Source organism: Vespa crabro, chromosome 1 (genome assembly GCF_910589235.1).
Source record: "Vespa crabro chromosome 1, iyVesCrab1.2, whole genome shotgun sequence".
Classification (NCBI taxonomy): domain Eukaryota; kingdom Metazoa; phylum Arthropoda; class Insecta; order Hymenoptera; family Vespidae; genus Vespa; species Vespa crabro.
The window spans coordinates 3,157,501-3,170,000 of record NC_060955.1 but is presented as its reverse complement, the minus strand read 5'-3'; the positions used below and the strand labels follow the sequence as shown (position 1 = coordinate 3,170,000).

Sequence of the window (12,500 nt, the reverse complement as noted above, 5' to 3'; positions counted from 1 at the left end):
TATATATATACATTTATTTATTTATTTAAAAATTATGTTAATAAAAACTACATCTATTACATAATACTACAACATATGCTTCATAGCAAAGAAAAAAAAAAGAAAAGAAAAAAAGAAAAAAAAAAAAAACAAAGAAACAAAAAAGACAATAAATAAAATAAAACAATGCCCGTCGTATGCAAAACAAAAACAAATATTTTCTCAATTAGCTAAAAATATTTTTTAAGAACAGTCTTATTAATTTAAATATATTTATATATATATTATATATATATATATACATGTATATATATATATATATATAAAATATATTTATATACATTTTATATATATATATATACACTTTTACACTAATTAGAAATAAATCAAATTTCGTCAAATAGTCTTTCCATTAGAAATATTATATAACGTGACATATTATAAGCATAGAATAGATATTAATAATATTTGAAAACACTTATACAGTTAATTTCCAATCTAGCAAAAACCCATTGATTAGAACTACTCCAAAGTCACGATTTCCGATTAGAAGTGTTCAATTTTCTATTTTGAGTTGCATATGCTTGTAAGTTTTGAGTTACAGATCGCGGTTGGACATAAAGAAAGAACATTTTTCTTTAATCAACCTTTTTTTTCCTTTCCCCTTCCTCTCCTTCTTTTCATTCCTCTTATTCGTTTTTAATTTTACTTTTTATTTTGTTTCTTTTTTTGCTTTTATTTATTCATTTATTATTTATTTTTTTTTTTTCTTTTTTCATTTTTCTTTTCCTTTGCTTTATTTCGTCTCGTTTGGATTTTGTTCTTTCCTCTCAAATTAAATAAATTTGTTAGGTCAGAATGTTTATCGAAAAGAAATAATAATATAGACGCGACTAATACGATTATCGAAAATATATCAATATGATTAATTATGATTTGCTCTGCGTGTATACTTGCGTTTGACTTTCTCCTCGAGCTTACCTGAGCGACCGCAATCACTGCAAGAGACCAATTCCTCTGATCCACCAGTTTTTTTATTCTCTCTTGCATCGCCCAAACAAAAGTCACAGTAGGGAGAGGGTTGCGCGGATTTTCCAGGCTTTTTCTCAGCAGGTCCAGGCGTTGGTGGTCCACCCTCGGGTCTAACTGAGGAAGGAGAAGGTACAGCGGTACCACCAGGAGATGATACTGCTGGTAGATGATCTTCCTTAGGTGGTGGTATAGTAGGCGATGTTGGTGCGATGGGCGTCTGAGCTGGTGGCAACTGTGCTGGTTGTTGCGGCTGCGTTGTGGCTCCCGCAGCAGGGGCAGCTGGTGCTGCGGGAGAGGGACTCGAGGTACTCGAGGTAGTAGTGTTCTGACGACCCCGACGTGTACCACCTAGTCACAAACCGACCACATACCCAGTTGCGCTTTGCGTCACAAGCTAATGACCATGCACACTGGCTTATATTGACAATAATTTATATTCAATTCTGTGAAAATGTCTTTTAATAATCGATTCAGTTATTCACATGATAATGAATTATGTTCTAAATAGTAAAATAATAAGATAATGAAAAATATATATATATATGTATATATATATATATATATACACATATATACACACACACATATATATATATATATATATTAAATCAAGATATAATTACTATATATGAATGATAGAGAAAAGTATGATTATTACGCATCGAAACATTTTGTATGTATGTTTTGAGAGAGATAGATAATCGATATTATCATCGAATTTTACAATTTCATTTTCTTTCTTCTTAGTTTTCATTTTTATTTTAACTTTTAATTTTCTTTTCTTTTCTTATTTTTTATATCCTCATTGCATATCGTTCCAATAACAGAATCAATTATTTAAACTCCACAGTTTATTTATTTTTTTTTTTCAGACAAACTGGCACAACAATGAAAAAGAATCCAATTATATGTTTTTTCTTTTTTTTTACTTTCTTTTTTTTTCTTTTTTTTTTTTTTTTTTTGTAACAAGATGCATTTCGATCAATACATTCCATCACCAACAACTATTTCAAAATACAATATCTAAATACTTGACTTAAAGAACAGGCAAACAAACTTTACTATAAATATACTAAAACACTACTGCAAATTTATCAAATTTATATTTTTTATTTAGTCAAGCTTCAGCATTTTATGATAGGAAACTTGAAGCCAAAATTGCTTTAGGAATCAAGTAAGCATCAAAAGAGCAAATAAAGTAATATCTAAAACAGTTAGATCTACCTGTAATTACTATCATGCTAAAAAATTAGGATATAGGAATTACTGATAAAAACACACACATACCAAACACTCAGAGACATGACTGTGCCAAAAAAAAAAGAAGTTACAATTCAAAGGACATAATGGATCATCGCTTTTCTCTAGTAATGAAAACATTTGATTTATGCATTTGCAGAGGCATGCATTGCAAAGTATATCTAAAAACATCATATCGATTGATTCCTTCTTTACCAAAATATTTACTGTGAAAGACTTTCTCTTTGTGCACGTATACTATCTAAAACAAACCATTAAAACTTTGCTGATTCAAATATTTCTTAATTTTGTACTTTTTTTTTTTTGTTCTTTTTTTTTTTCAAAGCTGACTTGGTGTAATATAAATGAGATGCTATATAAATCTGTCCTGGATGAGAAGATCATCAGAACTTACAAGACAAACATTACATTTATATATAACGGTATTTGCAACGCATGCATTTGCAATACATATAAAAATATATAATCAATTTCTTTATGTCAAAGGATTATTAAAATAAATAGTTGCATGGATAGGATAAATTGTAGATATGAGTAATAGGTAAGTGGTAATATGTGACGGGATAAGGTAAGGAATATTGGCTTAAGGGAAAGTGAGAAAACTGAGCTGATTTTGGCTCCAACCTGGCTGGTTCGAAGCAGCGGTGTCTGCAACGCTCCTAGGTTCAACTTCGGCAGGACTGGGACTTAGTTCCTTAGCAGGATCACCAGAGGAAGTAGAGTGGGAATGACCATAATGGTAGACCAGACCAGGTCTGGTTTTATACCGTGCGCTGCATACTGCAAAAGTGCAAATACTGTTTTCCCGCAATCCATCTAACGCAACGTCCATGAAAAGACAGACCTCTTTTAATGGATATTTGGGAAGGTTTCAGGACCGAAGCTTACGGGTCAAGGAAAAGGAAATTTGCACACCTTCCGCACCAGTACACATCCCTATCCACCTACAAATCTATATGTGGACAAGCAGTGAAGGAGTTCCAGCCCAAGAAGCAAAACTAATACGATGCAAGGCTTGATGCTTGTATACTCCTACAGAATGAGCTCGCTACAGTGTGAGCCAGTACATTATTGCTCTGTTATTGGCAGGTAAAATAAGTCTAAAGATATTTGGCCACTTTCATAAGCTCACTTAAGAACAGACAAAATTGCTAATTCTTATTGACAGTAGGAGCTTACTATATGAGACCAAATTTCTTAAGATTTCTGCTAGTCTAACAGGAGTGGTTTCAAGAAGTAAACAGATTGCAGGCACATTCGAGTTAATTCGCTAGACTTTGGGTCTGAAAAAGTATTTGGGTCTAATTAGTAATGACTATTGTATTCCTTCAAAACTTTAACTGCTATGGAATTACTATTATTAACAAAAATTATTTATCAATGTTTACTAACACTATATTCATACTGGATTATTTCTCTTTATAAAAAAGTATATTATGTCTGTAGGAGAGAAAAATCAGTTTTAAATATACTAAAGATTCATAGAGGTTATTGCTTCAATTTGGAAAGAATAAAAACATAACAAAAGAAAGTATTAATATGATATTAGGAAAGTAAGTAAAGGTAAGTAAGTAAACAAAAGTTTGGAAGAGTGTTAAACAAATTTGTAAAATATCGGTTGTAAAAAAGACATCTCCCTGTTATGAGTTAAACTTTACATTAAAACATCAAGATAAACTAGAAATTTGTCTTTTCTAAAAATCTATGACACGTTAAATAAAGGCACAACTACTATAAACTTGAAGGAAAACAACAATCAATACGGTACCGATCACTTTTATATATCAAGATTAATACGAGACTAAAGAGCACCTTCCCACATTATAGTTCATTACATGATCGATCACCATCCCTCGGTGTAAGATTATGCAGTATTCAACACTAAAATATTTAATAATTTATTTCTAGCTTCCATCTTATTTTATACCATAAAGTAATTTTTGTGTACCTTGCAAAATTATATGTAGATGTGGTTAAAGTATAATAACTAAATAATGTTAACAAATTTGATAACGCGATGCGTTTGTTTCTTAAACAAAACAATAACTGACAGAAATAATAGTAATAATAATAATAATATTAATAATAATAATAATATTTGGTGAAACTGATAACAGGAGAGAATCATTTGTAGTTGTATCTATGATTAAACTTACGGTCACAAACGAATGGCTTATCGGAGTCAACAGCATCATAGTTAGTTTTCTTACGGCCACGTCCCCCACCCTAAATAAAATAATAAAACGATCGTTTCATTATTCCTCTATTCTAACATTTTAATATCATTAAATGTTCTGTCCAATATTCATTAATATTAATCAACAATACCTTTGTACGTTTGGTCCCAGGACTATCCGTGGTTGGTGGATGACTTCTGGCAGGATGATGACCACCACCTCTATGTTTTCTCCTTTTCCTTTTACTACTGTAACTTTCTTCATAATCATAATCACTATCTGGATCAGGTTCTTCATATGCATCCATATCCAACATGTCTTGTTCGTCATAATACCATGCATCTTTACTATGTTCATCTTTTAAAAAAATAACAATTAATTAATTATTATTATACATATTTAATAACGATTATCATAAAATCATATTATTTATTATTATATATACCTTTAAGTCCAACTGATTCTTTACTATCATCATTGACATGTGTTATAGTCTCTACACCTTCAGATCCATCTTCTGTGTCACCTCTCGGTCCACGTTTTGGATGTAAATAATGCATTAAATATTGACGCCTCTTTTTCCTCCATCGTTTGCTTGGATATGTATAAATTTGTCCGTGTAATAATCCCGGTAGTCTTTCTCTCGAGGACATGAAAAGCGTAGAATGATTCTGCGCTACACCTACAAATTTTAACAATGATAAATAACATATTATCAATATGTATAAGAAACATCAATTAAATTCTTTATTTTACAATAAAATTACAACATCAAATTGTCAATACTGATATGTTCGGCCTTTATAAACATTCATTTGCATTGATAAACAAAGTAAATTTTCTATCGGATCAATAAACGTATCTTATAAATAAATTCACACGTGCACGAACGTTGGGCAAACAAGTTGAAAAAAAAAAAAAAAAAAAAAAATATATATATATATACATAAATATTTACACATATAAAATATTTTAATTTACCCGTCTGTGAGTCCAGAAAGGGCATACGTAACCTCCTTTCTCTGCATAATCGACTGTTATAATTCGACGAGTTTTCAATGGCTTCCCTGTATGCAGTGTCATTGAGAAAACTAAGAAAGAGAGAGAGAAAAAAAAAAGAAAATATTCATAACAAATAACGTTCTTATATATATATATATTTCCTCAATTTATATGAAATAATGATATTATATTGAAGATGATTTCTCTACCTTTCTATTTTAAGTAAATTACTTTCGTTAACTACTTGAATAATTCCATGAGAAGCAGGAGAGATAGCAACAGCTGTCATCTTTGAGCAAGCCTCTGCTGCTCCTACTTTGCCGCTTGGACTCCTTCTTTTCGGAAGTGTAACTAACATAGTCAAGTGTAAAAAATCATTACTTCCGGTAATATCTACATAAATCATTTCATACACAATATTTGGATATTATTTTTTTTTGAACTTATTTTCAATCTTATAAATTCTCAATAAATAATTTCTTATAATTTTGTACGTAATTTTTTTTTCTTTCCTTTTCTTTTCTTCTTCTTCTTTTTTTTTCTTTTTTTTTTTTTTTTTTTTTTTAATTACGATTATATCATAGATTAATCGTAATGCATTAAATCAAAAACTTATATTGATTCGTGATACATACTACATTACGCTTTTCTATTGTAAATTTTATAATCAAATAATGTAATATCAGAGAAAATTATTTATCTCTTTTAATGACACATATTTATTTATTTTACAACTCGTTAATTATAATTTGATATATTATTTTCTTATTAATTTTACACGTAATAAATATTAAGTACAACTCTTAATGTGACGGATATAGAAAAGTGATGGGAGACAAGTATTAAATCAAATGAAAAAGCGATTGTGAGTTTTATTTGAACAGTGCTTGATAAAGGAATCAAAGGAGAGAAAAGAAATTAAAAAAAAAAAAAAAAAAGAAAAGAAAAGAAAAAAAAAGAAATAAAAGAAAAATAAAAAGAAAATTAAAGATCACATTTGTATTCAATGGTAGGAATCAAAATGGTTACTATATACTATTTTCAAAGATTCTTATTTGCTTTTTCTCTTCTTTTTTTTTTTTTTTGTTTTTTTATGTTTCTTATAAAAATGCTGGAAATCCTTTCTCTGAAGACTGGAGTGCATTTTATTCCTAAAATGTATTCAAAGCAGTTATACACGTTATCAACGTGTTAACTACTTGTAAATTATGGAGCACAGCCATTGAGATGAACATTTCAAATCACAAACTCATAATATTATATCATATATTGATTATGTGAAAATGTAAGCAATCAACATCTATTTTCTCTTTCTATTATTTCAATTTTAACAAGGCAACTTGTTGAGCTATCCTTTTGAAAATTGTATGTATGTATTTTTTCTTTTTTTTTTTTTTTGGGTTTTTTTCTCTTTTTTTTTTTTTACAAGACACATTCCTCTTGTTTGTTATTTTTTTTTTTTTTCTATCTACTGCAAAAGATTATCGTTTTATGATGCTGAATTACAATGTGAAGTTCCATAATTGAATACCAAAGTTAGGATATGGCAAAAACTTTTCATAAATATATTATGTCATATATGAAATATTGTGAATTCTAATGATCTGAAGCACTTTTTTTTTTATTCCTTATCCCCTTTCTTTCTGTTCTTTTTTTTGTTGTTGTTTTTTTTTCTGGAGGGGGAGTGGGTTTTTCTTATATGCAAAACATGTTTCTTAATCAGACACTATTACACTTCTGTTCTGGCTATAATGTTCTAATAAGAAACAAAAGGATAGATTAATCTTCATTTTCTTTTCTCTTCTTCTTCTTCTTCTTCTTCTTCTTTGTTTTTTTCCTTTTTCAAATGAGCTGTTTATATAAATTTGTCACTTAATAATTATTCGCGTACGAAAAAACATACTAAATTATTTCTCTCTTCTGTATACCTAACTAGCTAATTATATGAAATATTTAAGAATATATATATATTGCAGAAAAGGATTTATTCCAATATTTTAAAGTGCATTAAGATCGTATCTTATAACTTTTTCAAGCTTAGCGATATTACCTACATATAAATAAATTGTCTTGATAAAGAAAGTAGATTTATTGAAACCTTTCCTCGCAGTTACGATCTTTCCTTTCTTTAAATAATTTAAACTTTTCGATTAAATCCTCCGTTTTGATTTCACCGTGAACAACGTTATCTCTCGTACGAACGTTCACAGTCCCAGCGTTTCGTTCTTTCTCTCCGACAACTGAAATAAAAGAAGAAAAAAAAAAAAAAAAAAAAAAGAAGAATAATGAAGAAAAGTGTTATATTTTTAAAAGAGATAATATGATTATTAATGATATTAGAATATTTTAATATGTACCAAGTATAAAGTTAAATTGTGCCAATTGAGCATTACGAATTTTTTTGTTCATCGTATCACTAGAATCAGTATCAACTTCTGCATTAAAGCCTGCCTCCCAAAGTTTCGTTTTAACTTCAATCGCATATTCCTCAAAAGGTGTTCCAACAGGAATCACCATTACTTGTCTTGGTGATAACCAAAATGGCCACTTTCCTGCATAAGATTCGGTAAGGATAGCGATCATTCTTTCTACAGAACCCAATATAGCTCTGTGAATAATTACTGGCCTTGTCTTTTCGCCTGATTCACTGGAAAATAATAATACATATTATATACGATATAATGATGTGAATATTTTATGACAAACTTATATTCAGTTTCACAACTTACTTGATGTACGATAAATTAAATCTAATTGGTAATTGAAAATCTAATTGTATCGTAGCACATTGATGTGATCTTTTTAAAGCATCCATAATTGTTATATCAATTTTAGGACCATAAAAAGCACCATCCTGAGGATTTATTTTCCACGATTCTCCAAAAGCATTTAAACTGTCCTCCAATGCTTTTTCTGCTAAATCCCAAAGAGCCAAATCTCCCAAATATTTTTCAGGGCGCGTAGATAAACATAAATTAAATGTAAAACCAAATACAGAATATACATGACGTAGGAAATCCAATGCTCCTAACATTTCATCCTTGATTTGATCTATCGTGCAAAATATATGTGCATCATCTTGTTGGAAACGTCTAACTCTAGTAAGACCGGTTAATGCGCCAGATAATTCATTGCGATGTAATACACCAAAATCTGCCATTCTTAAAGGCAATTCACGCCAAGATCTATTTCTTACGTCAAAAATCATACAATGACCTGGACAATTCATTGGCTTTAATGCAAACGTTTCCTTTTCAACGTCAAATGAAAACATATTATCTGCATAATGTTGCCAATGACCAGAAGTTTGCCATAATTTACTATTATAAATATTAGGAGAGACAACCTCTTGAAAACCTCTCTTTCTATATTCACCACGAATAAATTCGATTAAAGTGTTATAAATATAAGCGCCACGTGGTTGAAAGAAGCAAGAACCAGGTGAAAGTTCATGGAAAAAGAATAATTCTTGTTCCTTTCCAATTTTTCTATGATCACGTTTAGCAGCTTCTTCTTGAAATTTTTCCCATTCTTTCATTTGTTTAGTATCAGGAAAACTTATTCCATATATTCTTTGCAATGATTCTGCTTCGGCGTTACCTTCCCAATATGTTGAAGAATTTTTCGTAACTTTAATAGCTTTAACCTTTCCCGTATGTCTAATATGTGGACCTCTACATAAATCGATCAATGGGCCACATCTATAAACCGTAGTAGTAGGAGTATGTACTTTATCATTTAAAATTCGTATTTTAAATTCATTATATTTAAACATTTCTAATAAATCTTCTTTTTTCATTTCGAGCCTTTCAAATGGTTGCTTTTCTTTAACTATTCCCTTATATAAAGTTTCCAAAGAAGGAAAATCTAAATTAGATATACCTTTATCGCCAAGGTACATGTCATAGTAAAAACCATTTTCAATTGGAGGTCCATAACATAAACAACCACCATATATTCTTTCCATGGCTTCTCCAAGGATATGAGCACTAGAATGCCAGAAAACTTGTTGTGCGTCTGGATCGTCGAATTTAAGAAGTTGAAGTTTACAATTGTATTCCAAAGGTCTATCGAGATCCCAAAGTTCATTATTAACCTTTGCTATTACAATACTATCCGATAGTCCTTGACTAATATTCCTTGCAATTTCATATGGTGTAGTACGCCATGATTGGCAGGTAACTTCTTTCCCATCTGGAAGCGTCACAATTATCTCTTCTGATTCTTTATTAGCAATTTCAGCATCGTATTCGGCTTTTAACTTATCCCATAATATTATACGTTCCTACGATTACATAGATATATATTATATAAAGTTTAAAAAATATAATAACAGATAAATATTATTAAAAATATTTGTTTAAATTATTTACTTGTATATATTCAGGCCATGGATTTAATTCACTAATTGAATTCTTTTCAACTGCAACTTTTTTCTCTTTTCCTGGCTTCATTTTCGCCTGAAAAAAAGAATGAGAATAAAAAATACAAACGATCAGTAAATAATATTACGAATAAGAAATAAGGTAAGGTAAGGAGAGTACAAATAAAAAAAAACAAAAAAAAAAACAAAAAAAAAAAAAATTATGCTTCTGTCTTTTTACGAAAGTAAAGGAAAAATCGTCAAGATGAGTCGTTGCAAGTGTTAAGAAAACGAATATTAAGGTTACGTCAGATTATTGATTCATAAGCTACAATAGATGATACGATAGTAAACAAAGACGAGGACAGAAAAAAAGTGTTATTTAATGATTAAAAATGATCTTTGTTTTTCTTTTTTTTCTTTTTTTTTTTTTTCAATACACGACAGTTCCATAAAATGATAACAATATAACTTTATAACAAACCCAAGCGTACTTCCGTCTAGTACCACTGTAAATGATCCTATAACCGTAAAATCGCAAAGACGTCAACATGATTTTTAAAAATTAAAGATATAAACGTAATGATAATTATATGACTCGTGCCTTTTCTTCCTTAATATTTAAGGTTTGCACATCGGATGATACCACGTTGTCAACCATGTTGTATTCACACTATACTTATTTGTTCTATTTAAATCCTTTTCACCGTTGTTCGTCAATTATATATAATAATTTCTCTAGAATGATTAAATTTAATGGGAATTATGATAATTATAATTCATATGTTATAATATAAATCAATCGATGATCGTATAATAAATGTATATTTTTGTTAAATCTGTTATAACAATATCATTCACCGTTAAAGCTGTCCATTACCTTTTGTTCGAAACGTGTAACGTGTCCAGACACAGGTATGGACAAATTATGAACAACGAATAAAATCGGTGAACGTTGTCTTCACTATTATCGTATTAAAGTATAAATTTATGTTGGTTATTCTTCTTTTACGCGTACATAACGAGATTGATTTCGTATAGGTTAAAGTAAATAGTTTAAGTAGACTATGAACTTACAATTTTTCAGTCACTCGTATGTACAATCTATCATTGATGGTAACAGCATACGTCTCTCGTGTGATTCGTACTAAATAGAAACGTCCTTACGTATTTATTTCACGATAAAAAGCATAAAGATAATTAATACATTTAATATAATTAATATAATTAATCAGCTTTTTACGATTCATATATTTCGAAATATTATGATTATAAAATTTGACTTAAATAAATATATTTCTTATACGATATATATATATATTAAAGTTCTAAATTATTAAAAAAAAAAAAAAAGAAAGAAAAAAATATATGTTACCGATCCTGCCAGGATTCGAACCTGGAATCTTCTGATCCGTAGTCAGACGCGTTATCCGTTGCGCCACAGGACCATTTTGATCATTCTATTATTTATATTGTTAATAAATTAAAATTATTTATTGTAATTTAATATAATTTAATTATTTTACAAAATTTTTATTATTCTTATAAGTTCTTCGTACTAATTATAATAAACGGGAAATATTAATAAAAAGTCTATCATAAAACGAAAACATTTATCTTTGTGATAAAAAATAAAAAACAAGTACTACGATACAAATTCGAAAGAGAATATAATTAATAATAAATCAATGCTTTAATTGGATTTATAAATATAAATATAAAAAAAAAAAAAAACTTTTATTACTTTAATATAAAGGAAATCGCTTAAGTTACAGTTTGAAAATTAAATCTAAACTCTTGCGAGCTATTCTTATCAACTATAGATCTATCATTATTTAATGAATCATGAGACTGTTCATTTAATTCACTATCACTAGTTTTAACAGAATTCTGTTTTACATTAGTAGAAGCTTTTCGTAGGAATACAGATTTTTTATATAAATTTGGCTTATTTGTAAATTTAACTGATGCGACATGCTTAATAAGTTTCTGTTCATCTTGGATCATTTTCTCTCTATAATTTCCTAATTTATTTCTCATAATTTGTCTCTTTTTTATCAAAGGCGCGCTATTACTTTTTAAAGTGTTCAAACTTTTGGAAATATCCTGAGCTTGTTTCATTTGCACTTTTCCTTTCTCTAAACTCGATTCTAATTCTTGAATGCACCAATAAAGTTCTAATACAAATTGATCCTCGGCTTCTTGATTTAATCCGCTTACTGTTTCTACGCTGGAAGATGGAAGATCACTTTTTACTTCTGAATTTGTTTCCACATTTTTTTTTTTAGAAGATATCCTGTTATTCTAAAACACAATTGATTTATTTTAACAATAACAAGCATTCTCATAATCATTATATATTGCATTAATAATTGTTAACAAATCTTTAAAAATAAACTTGCAAATTATTAATAACTAATAAATATTATATATTACTTTTCCTTTTGGTTTCATTGTGATACACAATAACAAATACTCTGTCACAGAGTGCGTAATACGTAATTTGTAGGTTATATGATCAGATAACAAAATGACGTCTTTCAACAAACTGCAATAGTCGCCATTTTGGTGTGACGATCAAATAAAATGAGAATAACGTCAGAAGAAAAATCTCAAAGTTGATTGGTCGCGTTAATTCTATAGCGAATCGTTTATTGGCTCGGCTTTGTTGCCGTTTACAATAATGC

At 29.0% G+C, this 12,500-nt stretch overlaps 3 protein-coding genes and 1 non-coding gene across 10 annotated transcripts in view; all 4 read right to left on the bottom strand.

Moving 5' to 3' along the window:
- The window catches only part of LOC124427133 (zinc finger protein DPF3-like), a 14,381-nt gene extending 8,510 nt beyond the window's left edge, over window positions 1-5,871 (bottom strand). The window contains exons 1-7 of one of the 2 annotated variants that reach the window (XM_046969686.1): window positions 5,660-5,871; window positions 5,430-5,539; window positions 4,894-5,130; window positions 4,600-4,805; window positions 4,428-4,497; window positions 2,896-3,051; window positions 961-1,359 (exon numbers count right to left, since the gene is read on the bottom strand). In XM_046969686.1, the coding sequence (XP_046825642.1) occupies window positions 961-1,359; window positions 2,896-3,051; window positions 4,428-4,497; window positions 4,600-4,805; window positions 4,894-5,130; window positions 5,430-5,539; window positions 5,660-5,856 (1,375 nt within the window). In that variant the 5' untranslated portion in view covers window positions 5,857-5,871. The remainder of the gene's footprint in view (window positions 1-960; window positions 1,360-2,895; window positions 3,052-4,427; window positions 4,498-4,599; window positions 4,806-4,893; window positions 5,131-5,429; window positions 5,540-5,659) is intronic. The other variant, XM_046969696.1, reaches the window with a different exon arrangement.
- Window positions 5,872-7,416: 1,545 nt separating this feature from the next.
- Window positions 7,417-11,055, bottom strand: LOC124427105 (threonine--tRNA ligase 1, cytoplasmic). Of its 6 annotated transcripts, none has more exons than XM_046969602.1 (6): window positions 10,694-10,872; window positions 10,298-10,551; window positions 9,824-9,910; window positions 8,180-9,735; window positions 7,808-8,097; window positions 7,417-7,690 (listed from the first exon to the last, which is right to left on the bottom strand). In XM_046969602.1, exons 2-6 carry the CDS (start codon window positions 10,364-10,366, stop codon window positions 7,539-7,541), a joined length of 2,154 nt encoding a protein of 717 aa, XP_046825558.1. In that variant the 5' UTR covers window positions 10,367-10,551; window positions 10,694-10,872; the 3' UTR covers window positions 7,417-7,538. The 6 variants fall into 6 exon arrangements, with proteins under 6 accessions (XP_046825558.1, XP_046825586.1, XP_046825568.1 ...); XM_046969630.1 differs by having other exon boundaries at window positions 10,308-10,551; XM_046969612.1 differs by having other exon boundaries at window positions 10,418-10,551.
- A 133-nt stretch (window positions 11,056-11,188) lies between these two features.
- Window positions 11,189-11,261, bottom strand: Trnar-acg. The gene has a single exon. It is a non-coding gene; the product is annotated as a tRNA-Arg (tRNA).
- Window positions 11,262-11,532: 271 nt separating this feature from the next.
- LOC124423792 (UPF0488 protein CG14286) lies at window positions 11,533-12,376 on the bottom strand. The gene is made up of 2 exons (XM_046961999.1): window positions 12,250-12,376; window positions 11,533-12,117 (listed from the first exon to the last, which is right to left on the bottom strand). Exons 1-2 carry the CDS (start codon window positions 12,265-12,267, stop codon window positions 11,578-11,580), a joined length of 558 nt encoding a protein of 185 aa, XP_046817955.1. The 5' UTR covers window positions 12,268-12,376; the 3' UTR covers window positions 11,533-11,577.
- Window positions 12,377-12,500: the final 124 nt, after the last annotated feature.

Coding starts and splice junctions, on each gene's coding strand:
- LOC124427105 (XM_046969602.1), bottom strand. CDS start 10,366: ATGTTGACGTCTTTGCGATTTTACGGTTATAGGATCATTTACAGTGGT. Junction 9,911..10,297: donor CTAGACGGAAGTACGCTTGG/GTTTGTTATAAA, acceptor TCTTTTTTTCAG/GCGAAAATGAAGCCAGGAAA. Junction 9,736..9,823: donor CATGGCCTGAATATATACAA/GTAAATAATTTA, acceptor ATGTAATCGTAG/GAACGTATAATATTATGGGA.